The following is an 18982-nucleotide window of genomic DNA, read 5'->3' on the forward strand; positions in this document are numbered from 1 at the left end:
ACCTCCACATATCTTGTTATGTGGGATGAATAACTTCTATTTGTTTGCCATTTTAGCGTCTTTCTGTTACCGGCAGCAGTACGCGTTCTCAAGTGACAAACCTTCAGGCCCAGAGCAGAGAGGAATGCTCAGGGACGTGTTGGCTGCGCACTGGCAAAGCCACCGACCTTTACTTCATAAGGTGATGGGCAGAAGTCAGCAAAGTCAGACTCGAGAGTCCCCATTTCAACAAACATTTTTCGAATGGTTCCAGGCTTTGGGCAAGAAAAAACTGCCCATTTATTATGGAGCAGTTACTGCTTCGGGGTTGATTATGTTATGTTTCTAGAGCTGTGCTATTCACTCATTCTCCCAGCTCCGCCTGAGAAACGCGCCCTGCTTCTGCAGGTGTGCAAAGAGGCTGTGCGGGTGAGAGGGTGGGGGAGCAGGTGTGAGCGTCTGGAGCTCCCAGGGCCCTGCTCATCCCTCAGCGTGCTGTCTCTCTCCCCCTGTGCTGACTTGGGCGTTCTCACAGAGGGGCCCCACCTCCACTCCTCCAAGGACCGCGGACCTGGCCTTGCACTTCCGGCCAGGAGCTGTTACTGATGGCTGTGGCCTGCTTTCACTTCCATTTAGAACACGGAGCCCGAGCGGGAGACAGGAAGTCCCCGTTCTCCACCTCCCTCCCCAGTCAGCAGACCCACCCGCACCATCAGGCCTCCTGTCCTCCTGCGTCCCTGCCTCAGGGGGGCGCTGTCTGCTCCCCTCCGTGTCCTGCCCGGCTCCGGGAGATGGTAAATCCTATGGAGGGGAGATGCTGCCCGCCTGGATCACTAGCCCAGCGTCTGCCACAGGGCTGGGGGCCAGGACACCCCGTGACTGGAGCTTGAATAAAGGAATGTTCTTCCAGAAACTGAACACCTGTTCTTTCTTGTAGGTGTGTGTGTGTGGGGGCACTCCCACCCTAGCCTGACTCAGAGCCCCTCTGGCAAGGGATGCCATGCTTACATTTATACCATTTTCATGCTGTGAGCACTTATCAGGAAGAGGCGTAGAATTTTAGGGAAAGGAAATGACCCTCCCAGCGTCGCAAACCAGGCACAGCCCTGAGGTCGCCTGCTGGTCTGCCCCACTCCTGCCCCTCGTCCGCCCTGCCCACCCGCCCCATCCCAGTCCCTCTGGCCCCTCGGGTTCCCCGGGGACGGGGGCTGGCTCGCACCTTGAAGTCATCCCTGTCCTTGGCCCGGCTCTTGGTGGCTGCATTCCGAGCGTGCCCCAGCAGCGCCTGCCCAATGGCTCGCTCTGAGTGCTGTTGCAAGAGTCGCCCGACCTCCTGGGCCTCGGCCAGGAGCTGCTGCTGAAGCTGCAGCCGCGTCTGCTGTGTCTCCCCCTCCAGCCGGCTGGCCTCCTCCACGACTCGAGCCTCCTGGAGAGGACAGGAGAGGGAGAGCCCACGCTGCTGCCCCGCACGGGCGCTCCGGCCGGGGTCATGACCAGGATGTGGGGCTGGCCCAGCCCAGGGCCCCAGGAGGGCGGAGGAAGGGATTGAGAAGGGGCAGAAAGTGAGGACCTCTGGGCTTGCAAAGTCAACAACGCATGTGCCGGGGTGTCTTTTGAAACCCCCCCAAGCATTTATTGGGCACTGACTGCGTGCCCAGCGCCATCTGGGGCCTCTCACACATACAAGAACTTCCTCATTCTTCCAAAACACCATGAGGCCTGAACGCTGGGAGTGATGAGGATATAGAGGCCCAGAGACACTAAGTAACTTTGTAAAAGTCACACAGCAGAGCTAGGTTTTGAAGCCAGAGTTGAGTCTGAGCATAATCTGGGACATCATGGAAGTCGGGGCAGGGCATATAGGGCCCTGGGGATGGCCCTTCCTATGGGAATCAGAGTTGGAGAAGGAGGTGAGGGGACTGAGAGGAAGGAGAGCCAGTCCCACCTGCTTCCCATTGAGCTCTCCTGGGCAGAAGGAAAGTGACCGTGAGCTTCTCCCTCACTAATGGGTCAAAACACCAGCTACTCCACGAGAGCAGTCAGCCTGCTCGGGTTTAAATCCCAGCCCCGCAATTTACAGATCCTTTCTTTCAGCTTGTTCAAACCTTAAAACAGATCACAGGGCCCCTTCCTCCCAGCACCCTGATGACCGTAAGGATCTGATTTCTGATTTCATATCCATGTGTAGCATAATTCTCAATAGAGCAGACACTAATGCCCTCCGGCACACTGGGTGCCCCCCACCCCCAGGAGGCTGCCACTGTCCCACCCTGCAACAGCAGGGGTGGCAAGATTCGGGCTTTGGCAGCCATGGCTGAGCCTGGACCCTGACGGAGTGGCAGGGTTGGGCCAGGGGGCTGACACGCCGATCTTACCAAGGCTCTGAGCAGCTGCAGCTGATGTTCATCCAGACACTGGGAGGAGCCCTGCTCGAGGGCGTGCTGCTCACGCAGCTCCTGGAGAAGGCTCTTCTTCCCAGAAAGTCTCATGTGGGCCAGGGTGGTGATGGCGCTGCCCCGGAGAGCCAGCCTCCGGAGGGCAGAGCGCAGCAGCAGGTCATGCCCCTGCAGGATGCACCATGTGGACCTTTGAGGAAAGTGGGCACGGGGCTGGGAGTCAGTGCTCTTGGCTTCACTGAGCGTGATGGTTAAATTTGTCAGCCAGAATGTTCACGAGATGCCCAAACATCTGATCAAACATTATTCTGGGTGTTTCTGGATTTTCTGGGTCTAACATTTGAGTCAGTAGGCTGAGTAAAACAGACTGCCCTTCCTAATGTGGGTGGGCCTCATCCAGTCAGTGGGAGTCCTGAAGATAAGAAAAGGCTGACCCTCCCAGGGGTTGCATTGGTCTGGAATATGGTTTCTTTCCTCCCTGCCTTTGGACTCAAACTGAGATATCAGCTCTTTCTGGGTGTCAAGCCTTCAGACTTGGACTGGAAATACACCATTGTCTCTCCTGGATCTCCAGCTTGCCTATGTATACATCTCCTGTTCATGCCATGTCTCTGGACAACCCTAATACATTGAAATCAAGAAATGCCTCAAGTAGCCCCGCTCCCCAGGTAGCCTTTCCAGAAGGCGGTAGGTTGGAATTATCCCATCTCGTGCTGCCTGTTTTCTTAGACATGGTTGCTCACCTGTATTCAGCCATTTGTTCTTTTATTCATCTTTTCAACTTTATCATATCCTGCCCCAAGTTTCTGATGCATATATGCAGCTGTCTTCAGTAGACATCTACTTGAATTTCTTACATAGCTTTCAAAATCAACACATCCAGAACTGAAATTGTGGGCTATTTTTGAATTCCCATCTCAATGACTCAAGTGAAAAACCCTGGTCTACCAGAAAGACCCAGCATTCGGTATTTTCTGACAGTCTGAAAAGCTGAACAGAGTGTTGGCAGTCAACCCACCAAGGAGGAGAGACCTGGCAAACACTCCAGGCTTTCAGCTGGGGGCTCTTGTCCTAAGAATAAGGAATCATCCCTTACAGAAGCTTAATTTTGAATCAGCTACTTTCACAAATGGGGTAGCAGATCTGCCACTCTGTGAAATCCCTGCTAGAAGTAAGATAAATCCTCTCTGGAGGAAGATCCCATTATTCAAAAACTTAAATTATCTGTGTAATTTTCAGTTACTGTGTCCAGCATTCAATAAAAATAACCAGACTTGCAAACAGATAATAACTGGTCAAAAATAAAGAGAAAAAATAGATAATAGAAACATACCCAAAAGATACTGGATATTGAGATAATCAGACAAAACCCTTACAATAACTATGATGAATATGTTTAATAAATGATAAGATGAAGAATTTCAGGAGACAACTGAGAACTATGAAAAGAATCAAATGGAAATTCTAGAACTGGAAATTCAGTACCAACATTAAGAACAACAGATGGATTTAACAGCAGATGAAACATTGCTTAAGAGAGCGTGAACTGGAAGATAGTTCAAAATTAGTGTCTAGACTGAACCACAGAGAACAAAAGAATAAAAAATACAGGACAACATATAAGATGTATGTGGCATAAGGTGAAAAATTCTAATAAAATGTGTAATTGGAGCCCCAGAAAAGTAGGGAAAGAATTGGCAAAAGAAATATTAAAGAGATAATGGCTGAGAATTTTCAAAAACCAATGAAAGATAGCAAACCATAGAAGATTAAAGAAGCACTACAGATTTATTAAACAAACAAACAAGAAATACTTACAAAAACCACATGTATATTTAGGCATATCATAATAAACTGATGAAAACCAAAGAACAAAAGAAAATCTTAAAAGCAGCCAGAAATAATTGAAACCAGAAGACAAAAGATTATCTTTAAAAGCATTTAAAAAATAACCAAACCAGGATTCTATACCCAATGAAAACATTTCTCAAAAATGAAGATGAGAAAGACCTTTTCAGACAAACAAAACCTAAGAGAATTTGTCACTAGCAGATCTGAAATAAAGAGAACCTTTTTGCAAAGGAAAATAATCCCAGATGGAAGCCTAAAGATACAGGAAAGAATCAAGAGCAACAGAAAGGGTAAATTTGTGAGCAAATCTAAATAAATATTGACTGCATAAAACAATAATGATAATATCTCACGGGGTTGAAAATAAAGAAGTAAAATACCCACTAAGAAAAGCATACTCTATGAAAGGGGAATAAATGGAAGTAAGGTGTTCTGAGGTGTCCATATTGTCCGGAAGAAAGAATATATTAGTGTATATCAGATTTTGACACATCAAGGACACAATTTAAAATCTTTGAACCACTAAAAGCACAGTAAAAGAATACATAACTAATATGCCAAAAGAGAGATAAATTAAGGTAATAAAAAAAACCTAATACAAAAGAAGGAGAGAAAGGACCACAGAGCAGCAGAACAAACATAAAACAAACAGTAAGATGATAGATTAAAAATCCAAATAAATCAGCATTAAGATTTACATTAAATATAAATAGACCAAATATTAGTACAATTAAAAGATACAGGTTTTCAGGCTGGACAAATCTTCCAGTCGTTCCCTATTGTCTTAGGATGGCCCACGAGGTTTTTCTGCTTGTTGTCATCTCCTTCCCCTATATTATCCAATACGATAGCTATCCACCTACTTCTTGATGTATACACACACTAGTGTCCTGGAAAATGCTGACAACTAGAAAAACAGTTTTATCAAAATAATTTTTCTCATATAAAACAAGGAAAAACAAGTATTTTAGAGAAATTTGAAAATATGGTACTACACTAATAGCTATAGAAAAAGTAGAAAAGAGGGGTGCCTGGGTGATTCAGTGAGTTAAGCATCTGCCTTTTACTCAGGTCATGATTTCAGAGTCCCCAGATTGAGCCCCACATCGGGCTCCCTGCTTAGCGGGGAGTCTGCTTCTCCCTCTCCCTCTGTTGCTCCCCCTGGCTTGTTCTCTCTCTCTCTCTCTCTCTCAAATAAATAATTAAAATCTTTAAAAAAAGAAGAAAAATAGGAAGAATACAGATTTATTAATAAATTGGGAGTGGCTGAAAATGGGGACAAGGGGGCTTTTTAAGTGATGGAAATGTTCTAAATTTGGATCATGGTCAAAGCTGAAGAGCTCTGTAAATTTACCAAAAATCATTGAATTGTACACTTAGAATAATGCATATGAATTATACTTCCAAAAAAAGTATTTAAAAAGGTTGCTATGAAAGACAGCTCTATGAAGTAGATGTTATTAGCCCATTTTATAGATGAGGAAATTGAGGGCAAGATTTTCCCAGATCAAGTCTGACTGCAAGCCTTTTATCTGTGGCACTCTGCTATCACTCTTCTCCACTTTTACACTTACAGATTGGTTGGTCTCAAAACCACTCTGTAAGAATGGCAGGGGCAGTTAATGTGTCCACCTAACAGATGAGAACACTGAGGTTAGCATGGAGATCACAGAGGACACAGCCCCCCCCCCCCCTTCAGAAAGCTGTACTCACTCTTCACTGAGGCCACCAAGTCGGCCCAAGACCTGGTGGACGATGCTCTCATGGTCATCTTGCAGGTGCGTCTGCAGCACGGAGGACAGGGCATGCTCCTCCATCCACACCTAAATCCAGCACAGGGCAACAGGGGGTCAACTCAAGTTCACTTCACCCATCATCGCTTATGCTGGACCATGCCTTTTGTTTCTTGTTTAAAAGATCCTTTTCTCCCCTGATTTCATTAAGATTTTCTCTTACAGTTCCCTCTAAAGATTTTTAAAATTTCTAAGTTGCATTTAAATCTTAAAACATTGAACATTCATTTTCTGTGGCGTGAGGAAGGCATCTAATTTTTTTTCTGCATAAATGGATACTAATTTTCCCAGCACCATTTATTAGATAATTTATCTTTTTATGACTGGCTTGTCATGCCACCTTATCTTACACAGTTTCCATGTATACACAAATGTCATTCCAGGCTCTCTGTTTTAGTCCTTGGGGCTGTCTTTTTATTTCTGCATCAACACCATACTGCTTTAATTGCTGTTGCTTATAGCAAAACTGCATAGACATTAGGGCAAATTCTCCCATATTCTCTTATACAAAGCTGTCTTAGTTATTCTTGGTTGCTTTTCCTTTCATATGAATTTGAGCATCAGTTTATCAAGTTTGGGAAAACTGCTTTTTGGATATTCTTGTAATTGGACTGAATTTATAGATTAATTTGGAGAGGATCATCATCTTTCCAAGATCAAGTTTACCCATTCAAGAACATGGCATTTCTCTTCAGTCTTACTTTATGCCTTCAACAACAGTTTATAAACTTCTCCACTAAGCTCTTATACACATTGGTCAGGTTTATTTTTAGGCACCCTATAGCTTTTATTTGGAAGAGGATCCTTACTGATGTTATCACTGGGTGCTCGGGTATGTAGGAAATCTACTGGTTTGGGATGCTGATATTGTGTCTGGGAAACTTACTGAGCAATCTGAATAGTTGTAATAGTTTGTAGATTCTTTGGGCTTCTCAATGGAGACCTTCATATCATCCACAAAAGCCCTACAAATGAGCCTCAGATCATCAATTGTGTTGTTTAGATCTTATCTTTATGGCTTAACTTATGATTTTTTTTTTTTTTTTTTTGAGATGGGAGGTGGAAGGGCAGAGGGAGAGGGATAGAGAGAATCTCAAGCAGACTCTATGCTCAGTGCAGAGCCCCACACGGGACTCGATCCCAGGACCCTGGGATCATGACCTGACCTGAAGGCAGACCCTTAACCAACTGAGCCACCCAGTTGCCCCTGGAACTTTTCATTAAAGTCAGCCTCTGACTTCTCTTGTAAAGAGTCTACAATAACCTGTCAGAGTGCTTAAGGGGCTAGAACTTCGTAGAAAATTCTATACAGCGGGGGCACCTGGGTGGTTCAGTTGGTTAAGCCTCTGACTCTTGATTTCAGCTCAGGTCATGATCTCAGGGTCGTGAGATTGAGCCCTGTGTCAGGCTCCATGCTCAACGGGGAGTCTGCTTGAGATTCTCTCTCTCCCTCTGCCTCTGCCCCTGCTTATTCTCTCTCTCTCTCTCAAAAGAAAAAAAAAAGAAAATTTTGTACAGCCTTGCTTCTCTAAATGGTAAATGAACCCATACGGGGGTCTTTGGTGGGCACTTCAGAATGCGGGTAAAAACAGCATCAGGACTCAGACACAGTCGAGAGGACCTAGGCCATCAGACTCCGTGTGCCTGCAACTGTCAGACCAACATCTCCAAAGCTATCAAACGCCAGCTCGTGAATGCTTAAATTCAGAACCACAAGCAGCTTCAGGGGGCTAAAGTGCTGACCCTGGTCATTGCTACCTGGAAACTGTGTGGCTTTGGGCAAGTTTACTCTTCGTTTCAAGCTTATAGTTACCAAGGAGAGAAAGGGAGAAAGAACTAGCAGTCAGGGCATGCCTGGTACACGCTGAGGGTTTTGTAGTGTTCTCCCATAACGGGGCGGGCTTACAGGTGGCTGGGTTCTAAAGCCAGAACCTCAGGCAAACACTGTCACGCTGAGGGAGGGGGGACACTGCCATTTTAAAAGGCACAGTCAGGGTACGCCTCATTGTGAGGGTGGCCTCGTGCGAGGGTGACACGGGAGCAAAGACTGCAGCAGACGGAGCAAGGCAGGAGCACACCCAGCGAGCGGGAGGAACGCAAGGAGGCCAGTGTGGCTGGCGCAGAACCAGGAGGTCAGAGGGAAGCCGGGCCCCAACATGGAGGGCCTCGTGGGGCAGGGTGAGGATGCTGGCTACTCTGCATGAAAAGAGAAGCCACTGGGGGTCTGGAGCAAAGAAGTGACACAACGCGACCGTGTCTTTTAGCAAACCTGATGCGCTGGCAATTACAAGATGCACAATTATTTTAAGTATCACTAAGGGAGACAAATCACTGCCAATTAAATTATGATGCATCTCAACGTCCAGGCTGTTAAAATGTTTTTTAAATGTGCACCTTAAAAATTAGTGTCATGTGGTATGTTTTGAAAGGATCACTCTGGGTGGGGGGTTGAGAGTAGACCACAGTGGGGGGAGGCGTGGATTCAGGGAGACCAGGGGGCCAGCTGTCACGGCGATCGGATGACAGGTGTGGTACCTGTGACCAGGTGTAAGGGCAGACGTGATGAAAGTGGTTCCATTCTGGACTAGACAGAAGGCAGAGCCTGTGCAACTTCCTGTCAGTTGCACGTCGGGGATGCAAAAGGGCGAGTCGAGACAACCCCAAGGGTTTTGGCCCGGTCGGCGGGAAGACGGAGGAAGAGTGTGGATGGAGTGGGTTGGGCAGGAAGACCAACAGTTCTTTTTTGGGGCATGTGACAGGTCCATGCCTATTCATCACATACAGGAAGATCTCAGGCAGAGAGTGGAGTCTGGAATGCATTTTGAGCTGGAGACATAAATGAGGGAGGTGCCGGCCTCAGTCCAAAAACCGAGGGATAGAATCCTGCTGAGAACCATGTAAGTGAGCTTGGAAGCGATTCTCTTCTGGCTGAGCCACCGGATGAGACCCCGGCCGCAGGCTGGATTGCAGCTGTGAGACCCCAAGCAGAGGACCCCGTGAAGCCATGTCTGGTCTCCTGATCTGCAGAAACTGTGGGATAATAAATGTGTGTTGTCTTTTTTTTTTTAATATTTTATTTACTTATTTGATAGAGAGAGACACAGCGAGAGAGGGAACACAAGCAGGGGGAGTGGGAGAGGGAGAAGCAGGCTTCCCTCTGAGCAGGGAGCCCGATGCAGGGCTCGATCCCAGGACCCTGGGACCCTGACCTGAGCCGAAGGCAGACGCTTAACGACTGAGCCACCCAGGTGCCCCTAAATGTGTGTTGTCTTAAGCTGCTCGGTTGGTTATTTGTCATGCAGCATTAGGACACCAGGACAGACGGTGTGACTGGATGGGTCACCAAGAGAGTGCATGCAGACTGAGAGGAGGGTCCTGGGCTGCGTCCTGGGCCACTCCCGGGGGCAGACAAGGTGAAGGTGAGAATGAACCAGCAAAGGAGACTGAGGCAGAGCCACCACAGAGGCAGCAGGAGAAGCAAGAGAGTCAAGCAGCTGTTTCAAGGAGGAGGGGAGAGCCCAACTTTGGAGGACAGGGATCTCTCAATATGGAAAGTGGGAGAGAACAGGATCCAGCCCAAGCACTGCGGCTGAGTGCGGCAGGTGAGGCCTGAGAGCTCAGCACAGGTGGGAGCAGGTGTGGTGACCAGGTGATGGAAACCCACCTGCAGTGGGGCTGAGAGAGTGGGAGGAGAGTGGGAGGTGGTGCCAGGATTTAACACCTGATGGACTGATGGCCACATGGGTGTTCCTGACGATAGGAAGCGCTACGGACCGCACCCACCGCCACATGCCTTGTCAAAAGTGCAGACTCCCATGTGGCGGTCTATTACTCTCCCATGGTGGCTGTTTCTACCACAAACTCAGTAGCTTAAAACAACACAAACTCATTGTCTTATAGTTCTGCAGGTCAGAAGTCCAAAATAGGGCTCAAGGGGCTAGACCTGAGGTGTCAGCAGGCTTACATGCCTTCTGGAAGCTCTGGGCAAACCCCATCTCCATGCCCTTTCTAGCTGCTGGAGATCACCTGCATTCCTCGGCAAGTAGCTCCTTCCTCCATCTTCAATCCAACAATGGCTGGCTGAGACTTTCTCGGTCCAACCATATCACTCTGACACTCCTGCATCCCACTTTCACTTATAGGGACCCTGGTAATTCTACTGGGTCCACCTAGATAGTCCAGGAGAATCTCCCCGTCTCAAGATCCTGAACTTAATCACATCTGCAAAGTCCCTTGTGCCGTGTGAGATCCCATGTTCACAGCCATTGGGAATTAGGATGGGGACATCTTTGGGGGGACCTAGCACAGTGGATTGGGGAAAAGCCCAGGAAGCAACATTAGAACAGATTACATTTTGAGAACCACCATTCTACAACCTGTTCCAATTGGGTAATCGACAGATTCCATAATATTTAACAACTTCCCTGAGTAACAGGACACGAAATTACCAAGGTCCTTTGGGTAAAAGACAATGTGGGAAATGCATTTCACAGTCTGGGTGTGTGTTTCATTTTCCATGAACAGTTTTGTTGGTGCTTTTTTTCTTATGACTAAATATTCATCTGAATCATAGAAAGCTCATCGCTCATTTTTATCATCAAGGAGGAAAAATGGTAAGTGAGAGTACACATGGACCTCTAAATATCTTGTGGCAATTTAAGGCAATTAAACAACCAATCAGTAAATTAATTATGACATATACACGTTGAGAAAACAGTCTTGGGTTATACTTATTTAATCAGTTGATGAGGTCATTAACCATCCTGCTTGCTTCTTGCATGCAGAACTCCTCCTGAAACCCTTCTGCATAAGCCACGGAAAATTCACATGCACATGTATACTCACTAAGTAAATAAATAGGAAGTAAAAGCCAGAAGTCATGCATTGTCTAACATTTACTTAAAATAATCAAGAATCATAACCAGAGGGTTGCAGATGCATTATGGCTGTTGGTCTAATAATTTATCAGAAATGAAGTTCTGGATTTTTTTTGATGCCAATATCATTAAATAATGAGAGAGACGCTGTGTGAAAGGTCTTATCTTGCATTATCTCAGAGCAACACTGTTGGGTATTTTGATCCCTACTTTTCACTCAGAAGCAGAGATTCTGAGACATTTAGCAAGTTTTGCAAAATGCCAGAGCTGTGGGGGGGCGGGTGGTTAGCTAACCGGCCGAGGCCAACCAGCCCATGGACAGGACTGCACTGGCTCAAACCCACGCATCCAGCTTCCAAGATTAGGGGCCCGTCTGCAAACTACAGCTGCCTCTCAAAGGCCTCCCCCATTTGGGGAGCCTTCATCAGAGGCACATTAGACTCACATGGCCAGCTTGTCCCCCCCACCCCCACCCCAGAGACTGTAAATTAAGTGGTCTGGGCCCAGGATTGTTATGAATCCAAGGGATTCAGCTTCAACTACATCCCTTGGAAGAACAGTAAAGTGATCCTGTGATAATTTCCAAAGCTGCGTTATTGCAGCCAAGTTCTCCTGGGCCCTCGCTGTGTCCCAGCCCCTGGACTTTGAATAAGAGAATGAAGAAATGAAAACAGAGTTGCTGTCCTCTAGGAACTTAGAGCCAAGCGCAGGAGACAGTTAGCAATGAGAGGAAGACATGATGCAGCTGATGGAGGACTGAACTGAATTAGAAGGAGGTCTAATAGGAAGCGAGGCCCTCTGCTGCTGCATGGCTGTGAGTGGCCTTGTGGCATGATGCCCCCCTTTCCCTACTTGGTACCTTGGACAGCTCTGGTTTGTTGCTTTGGAAAACCTCTCTTCCATTCACGAGTCCAGTGCTCTTCTGTAACTAATTGGACCCCATGGCAAAGAGGCAGGGGTTGTTTCTTATAACAAGCTCCCAAGGGGTGGGCAGTCCAGGGCTGGGACAGTGGCGTCCACTCTCTGCTCCACCATCCTGAGCCCATCTGCCTCCGTCTTCCCGCATCCTGCCTCTAAGTCAAAGGAAGGCTGGCATGCCCCAGGCCTCCTGCCCATGCTCTGGGCAGGAAGAACAGGGAATGCCGAAGAAAGGGAAGCTCTTTGCAGCGACCACACTCTGTCTCATCAGCCAGGACTACGTCACCCGGTCACTGCTAGATACTGGGATAGTGAACACATTCGTGTTACAGCCTGCGGTGTGCATGAAGGCACGAGAGAAAGGAAATACAGGAGTTTTAGTGCCTGTCACATTTGGAAATTCCTCTATTTGACACGTTTTAGTTTTTTAAAATAAAATTAATGTAAATTACTTTCCTATTGCTGCCGTAACACATGACTACAAATTCTGTGGCTTTATTCATAATTCATTATCTTACAGTTCTGGAGGTCAGAAGTCTGAAATGGGTCTTAATTGGGCTAAAATCAGAGCTGTGATCCTTCTGGACGCCCGAGGGGGGAGTCTGCACCTGCCTTTTCCTGCTTCCAGAGGTGCCTGCCTGCCATGCTCGTGGCCACATCACACTGTCCTCTGCTCAAGTCATCACTTCTCCTTCTCTGACTCTGACCCTCCTCCTTCCCTTTTAGGAGGACCCTGTGATTACACTGGGGCCCCCTGGATACGCCAGGACAATCTCTCCATTTCAACATCCTTAATACACTCACTTGGGCAAGGTCCCTTCTGCCATGTTAGGTGACTATTCACAGATTCTGGGCATCTAGGATGTGGATATCTTGGGACCATTATTCTATCTACCACACGGATACCTGGTTTTAATCAGGAAACAGGCTTTCACTGAAAAGCAGGAGTTCCACGTGAGAACCCCCCCCGCCCCCGCCAAGTCCACTCCCTTACGAGCTACCTTCTGGGGTTGACTTCCGCCGGTCTAAAGCACAGGCATCGCTGCCCTTTTGTGATGGGTCAGCCGGAGGCATTATCTACTGACCTCTCACCCTCCGCTCTCTCCTCCTGCCCACCTTGGTGGGGAAGGGCCGGGCAGCGCACAGTGCCAAGTGCTCAGCACAGACACTGAGGATGCTCCGTGGACGAAATCTCTCATTATTCTTCCCAACTGTGAAAACGGTAGACCCCAGGCCCGGTTGTACAAAATGCCCACCTGCTTGTCTTGCTCCAGGAGATCTTGGAAGAGTTCCCACTGCTGCTTGCGGAAGCGATGCGACTGTCTCAGCTGCCGCGCTGCGTTCTCCTGGACCTCCTGCCTCAGGCACTCACACTCTGCCCGGGAGAGGCCGGTCACACCTGGGAGCGTCTGAAGGAACAGGACGTCCACAAACTTCTGGAACGTTTCCATGGTGCCACGGTACAGCTCCTGAAGCCGAGAGCACGTGACGGGGTTACAAGTCATGCTCTCACCCTGGGCAGGGCTGTGGGCTTTCCACAAAGCACAGAGGAAACCCAGCGAAGGGAGCTCTCAGATCACACACACACACACACACACACACACACACAGAGCTGGGGCAGGGGCAGGGGCAGAGGGAGAGGGAGAGGGAGAAGCAGACTCCTTGCTGAGCTTGGAGCCTGACTTGGGGCTCGATCCCAGGACTCCAAGATCATGAGCTGAGCCAAAGTCAGACACCTAACTGACTGAGCGACCCAGGCGCCCCTAGTTATCTCCTTTAGAAGAAGCACCTATGCAGATGCACAGAATCACAAGCACACCTTCACCTTGCTCCTCACACCTTCGCATGCAGCGTATTTCCAAGTACCTCCTCCTAAGAAACAGACTCCAGCAGGTGTATTCCTCATTCACACCTGACAGGCTCTCCTGGTATTAGAAAAAAGGGGTCTTTACCTTCGTGGCCCAAGCTCTCACAGGCCTGGCAACTAGACCCAGGCACAGGAAAATCAAATACATAACATCCCAAGGACATCACTGGAGGGATGAGGCTGTGGTCACTTCAGTGTCACCACAAGCCTTTACTGAAACTGATGTATTTGCTGCCACCCACTGACACTGGCCGGGTGCTTCTATATGCACCGCTCATTCCTCCAGCAGCAATACCTGATGGGCGTTTTGGCCTTGCTTTATGGAGGAGGAAAGTGGGTTTAGTTGGCCAAGATCTTAGACTCCAATCCCAGCTCAAGAGAGGGAGTGTCAGCCTGCTGGAAAATGTCCCCTGCTGGGGGTGGGCTCAGGTGGGCTCGGGGGCCACAGGGTAGGACATCAAGAGCATCTGCCTCATGAGTATGAGCTCACTGGACCTACCCTAGTCCCTCCATGAGAGTGGTTCTCAAACTCAGCTGTGCATCAGAATGCTGTTAAGATGGAGAAACTGAGGCACAAGTTAGATAAGCTGTTCCTGAACCCATAACTGGCCAATGGCCTGGCTGGGATTGGAACCCAAGCGTCTGGCAGGACGTCACTCCTCTACCACACAGCCCACACTGAGTAGCACGTGGTCTTCCTACGGGGATGTCAGTCATTCCCTCCTAATTCAGTGTGGTCTCATCTTCACTAATTACATCTTCAAAGACTCTACTTCCAAGTAAGGTCACATTCTGAGGTTCCAGGGGGACAAGACATTTTGGGGGCTACTGTTAGGAATGGAATTGTGTCCCCCAAGTTCAAATACTGAAGCCCTAAGCTCCAATGTGACAGTATCTGGAGATGGGGCCTTCAAGGAGATGGCTGAGGGTAAGTGAGGTCGAGGGTGGGGCCTTAAGCTGATAGGGCTGGTGTCCTAATAAGAGCAAGACCCCAGAGCTCTTTCTCTTCATGAGCACATGGGAAGGGCCAAGTAAGGACAAAGCAAGGAGGTGGCCATCTGCAAGCCGGCAAGAGGGTCCTCACCAGAACCCAACCCTGCCCACACCTTGACCTTGGACTTCTGGTCTCCAGAACAGCGAGACAGTAAGTGTCTGCTGTTTAAGCCCCCTGTCTAGGGCACTTCGTTACAGCGGCTGAGCTGACCGATACAGACACTATCCACCCAGGATAGCTGCCACGATGCTGAGGGTTTGCACTGCCCACCTTCACATGTTTTTCTGGGCCTGGGATGCCCCCTGACTCCTTGTCCACAGCGCCTGTCTCCCCCTTCAAAGCTTGGCTCAGGCATCACTTCCTGCAGACAGCTGTCTTTGGCTTGGCCTTAGCCCCAGGCATCCCTCACGCCTCCACTCCGTACCCGTAAGCAAGGATGTTGTAACGGGAGCCAACTGGGATCAGGCATGTCCCGGATTCCAGCTACTGCCTAAGGGCCTCATTCCACCCCCATGAAGAAGGCCTATCATTGTCCCCATTTCACAGATGGGGAAACTGGGAACTGGAGAGACCCAGTAAAATCTGGAAGCCACACAGTGAGGAAGCGGAAGAGCCGGGACACAGACCCAGGCACTCTGAGTCTGGAGAGGACCCCGCATGTGCTTCCCAACGCTACGGCACTTGTCACTTTCCTTCATGCAGGATGTCTGCATTTCTGCTTTGCAGTAGCTCTGGGTGCTGCCCGAGGCAGGGGCTCTGTATCTTGGTCACCATCACCCCCCGGGAGGCCCATCACTTTGGAGGGCACAGGTGATCTCCCCGTTCTCTCAGAGTCAGTCCTCCAGGCCAGCATGGAGTCCCCCTCCCCATTCTGGAGTTGCATGAGGTTGCCCGGGGAGAAAGGTGGTGCTGGCACTCAAACCCCGGCCCCCCTGTTCCAGGGCCAGCCCTCCGTCCTCACCACTGCCCTACCCGCTGATTCCCGCAAAAGCTGGCCTCCTTTCCATCCCGGGTGAACTCACTTCCAAAGGCCTTTGCCTCTAGGGACATTTGGAGGTCAGAGTCCTGAGCACCCCGGAAATGGAAGATGCCTCCGATAGGACCCTGGTGTGTGATGCGGGAGGGACCCATGGAGGGCGTGTGGCTTGCCTGCTCTCCACAGGGCCAGGGTTGGACCTGAGCCTGCATCTCTGGGGTCCCGGCCCAGGAGGAGGGGGGATTCCCACGCACGCGCAGATCCTGGGGGTTCTCTGCAGGTCCCACCACGAGGCCACATACCTGGCAGAGCACAGCCACGGCCTCGGTGGTTCTGAAGTTCTCCTCCTCCTCCAGGTAACTCTGGGTCAACCTCTGCCTCTCCAGGACTGCATGAAAAGCCTGCGAGTGAAACACGAGCTGAATCTTGTGGGAAAATGCCAATTTTTTTCCTAGAAAAATTCCCCCAAAGGGCCACTCTCAGATCTGAAGGATGTCCATCCCTGATTTATATAGGAGGAAACTGAGGCACAGGGATATCACGTGGCTGCAAATTGCGAACCTGATCTCCTGGCCACAAGCCACCCAGACATTCTGTGACTGAGTTGCTGGGGACCACCGCCCAGGCCCTGGGAGACTACCCAGTGGAGCCACCACCTAGCAGGGTCAAAGCACACAGGCCGTGAGAGGTCAGTGTGGTCAGCCCTGGCCACGTGGCTGAGCCCTGCCCTGAGGAGCCCAGAGAACGGGGGGAGATGGGGCAGACAGGTGTGCGGCCGAGGGGCATGGCGGGTCACAATGACAGAGGGACAGACTCCTCTTAGGGAGGTCCACGGGGGAAACGCCCCTTGTTCATTTATTTATTCGTTCCCTCGTTCATCCATTCTTTTATGTATCTGCTCTACCCTTCCCTCCTTTGTCCCTGTGTCCTGAGCCCCAGCGTGGGCCTGGCCTGTGCTGAGGTGCTGGGCAGAGCCGACCGGGCCACTTTTCCCCGTGCTCAGGTTTGTGCAACACGATGCCAGGGAGGGGCCAGAAATCTCTGAGCAACACAGAGCAGTATAATCCTATCAGCCTAACTTCAGATGCATCTTGTCCAGGACAGAAACAGCCCCCCACCCCAACCTTGTGACCTGGAAGGGACCTGGGAGGAGGCTCCTTGGGGGGCGGCAAGGTGGACCTTAAAGGGACCTAAATGCTTCTCTTCTGCCCTCGGTGTGTGTGTGGGAGGTCTCCTCCTGGCTTCTCACTGGGGAGCTGCTCCTGCCACCAGGCTGGCCCCAGGGAGGGCCCGTGCCTGTGCTCTGCATGGGGCCTGGGTCCGGTCACCGTCCCTCTGTCCCCCTGGCAGAGCCAAAACAAGGTCCAGCTCATGTCAAGGCAAAGGAGAAGGGCCCAAACAGTCGGGCCGTGGCTGCCCCTTACTTGGTCTTCCTGAACCCTAACAACCCATGAAGTGGGTGCCATGACTCCCATTATGCAGATGAGGAAGCTGAGGGCTGAGGGGAGCAATGCGCCCAAGGTCACTCAGCTCCTTAGCAGCAAAGTCAGTGTTCCAACCCGTTTCCAGGGCCCTAGTGCCCAAATGCTTGACAACTGTGCAGAATGGACAAGCAGGGGCTCCAGCCCCCGCCCATGAGCAGGGAAATACGGGGGCAAAGGCAGGGCTCTCTTCTCTCTCTCTCTCCCCGGTCGTCCCGGCCCATGCTGGCGCTAACTCATTTCTCTGCCCTCAAGGAGGGTGGCCTCTTGTTTCTTGTCTGGCAAGTCTCCTTGTCCCCTTCCTCGTCAAGACAAGGGCGTTTTCTAGCCCAGCCACCTCCCTGGTCCTGCCACAGAGCCTCCCGTGCATGGTCCTCCCTTCCCCCCGCTGGCTAAGGTCACCGGGCTGACACTGGGCAGCGAGCAGTTGACCTCATGTCTGGCTGATGCCAAAGTCTCTGGCTTTCCTTGCACAGTAACGAGGATGAAGCCACAGCACTCAGCCTGCGTGGCTGCTCCCGGGCTGGCTGTGTCCTTGGACGCGGGGAGGGAGTGGGGAGCAGGGTCACCTGGAGGAACTCGCCCGGGGCGGTGCTCAGCTGTGCCTCAGCCAGGAAGCTCCTCTGTTCCTCTTCTTGGGCCAGTGTGAGCTTGGCCATCTCCTTTGCTTGGTGAACCAGTGACGCCTTAACCAAGTCTTTGCCTCGCTGGACAAACTCTGAAATTGAAGTAAGCCCCAGCACGTCGCAGGTTACTCCCCGGGCAAGACATTCACAGTCTCCTGCCCGCACTCAGGATGCAGAATGGACAAGCAGGTGCCCCGCACTCCTGCCCACACTCATAGTTTTATCTTTCAGGTATAGGTGCTTCCAAAAGGCCAGTGTTAGGAGCCCCTGGCTCTTCAAAGCCCACAGCCCCACGTTATTCGAAGGGACCCTACTTCCCCTCAGGCCAGTGCTCAGGACACAAGAGGCTGCATTTGTGGTTTTGCAGGGTGACTGGTCAACCTGACCAGGAGATGAAGAAGAGGCATTTTTTGTGGGGAAAAATGAGGAAGGTGTAGGTGACACAGGGAGGGACAGGTGGAAGGACAGGACAGAAGAGTCTGGGTCTGTAGGAAGACAGTGACATCTCAGAGTGCAGTTGAGATTCAAAAATCACGAGCATGAGTTATTAAATTAGCAGGAACTGCAAGAAGGAGGGGGACCCCAAGGGCAATGCCCCCTGCCTGGTGGGGAAGGTGAAGGCGGGCAGAGAGGCTGGGGTCTAAACCCACCCTCCACCCCGCAGAGGTCACTGGGCCAGCAGCGTGCCTTAGCACCGGGCACTGGGCGCAGTTGGCTCCTGGTGCAGAGAAGTCGAGAGAGGGGAAGGGAGATTCAGTGTCATGCCAGATGAGGGACAGGGTGGTGGGATGAGAAGGATGAAGGGTAACGGGCAGTGTGGGACCCCAGAGAAGGCTTCTGGGAGAGGAGATAAAGAAGAGGTGAGCCAGATCCTTCTCCCCTGGGTTTTAAGGGAGATGTTGAGTGTAGAAGCTGGAGAAGTCAACGAGGGCCAGGCTACCAGGGGTCTGCCGTTCTGGGAGATGTTTGTTTCAGCATTTCATACACACACACACACACACACACACATATTCCACACTTGTAAGACAAGCACACTTCCTTGGGTTTTGTCTGAGAATCTGTTTAGCCTCTGGCGCCAAAAAGGGTGTGACCAGGTGTCCAGAGAGACCAGAGTCCTCCCTCTGCCCAGGGTCCTCCCTCCACGCCCCAACTGTCTCCCTGCCTCCCCTGTCCTGTCCAAGTTCAACAGAGCCTGATCAGTGGGGGTTCCTTTGGCATCCTGTC

The 18982-nt window shown here is 50.4% G+C and overlaps 1 protein-coding gene across 5 annotated transcripts in view; it reads right to left on the reverse strand.

Annotated features, from left to right (window-relative positions):
• Nucleotides 1-18982, reverse strand: part of EVC (EvC ciliary complex subunit 1) — a 62591-nt gene that overhangs the window by 10115 nt on the left and 33494 nt on the right. For all 5 annotated transcript variants that reach the window (XM_078068367.1, XM_078068366.1, XM_078068369.1 and 2 more), the window contains exons 10-15: nt 17702-17850; nt 15954-16052; nt 13071-13283; nt 5940-6049; nt 2355-2565; nt 1199-1405 (exon numbers count right to left, since the gene is read on the reverse strand). In XM_078068367.1, the coding sequence (XP_077924493.1) occupies nt 1199-1405; nt 2355-2565; nt 5940-6049; nt 13071-13283; nt 15954-16052; nt 17702-17850 (989 nt within the window). The remainder of the gene's footprint in view (nt 1-1198; nt 1406-2354; nt 2566-5939; nt 6050-13070; nt 13284-15953; nt 16053-17701; nt 17851-18982) is intronic.

This window comes from Halichoerus grypus, chromosome 3 (assembly GCF_964656455.1).
Source record: "Halichoerus grypus chromosome 3, mHalGry1.hap1.1, whole genome shotgun sequence".
NCBI classification, from domain to species: Eukaryota; Metazoa; Chordata; class Mammalia; order Carnivora; family Phocidae; genus Halichoerus; species Halichoerus grypus.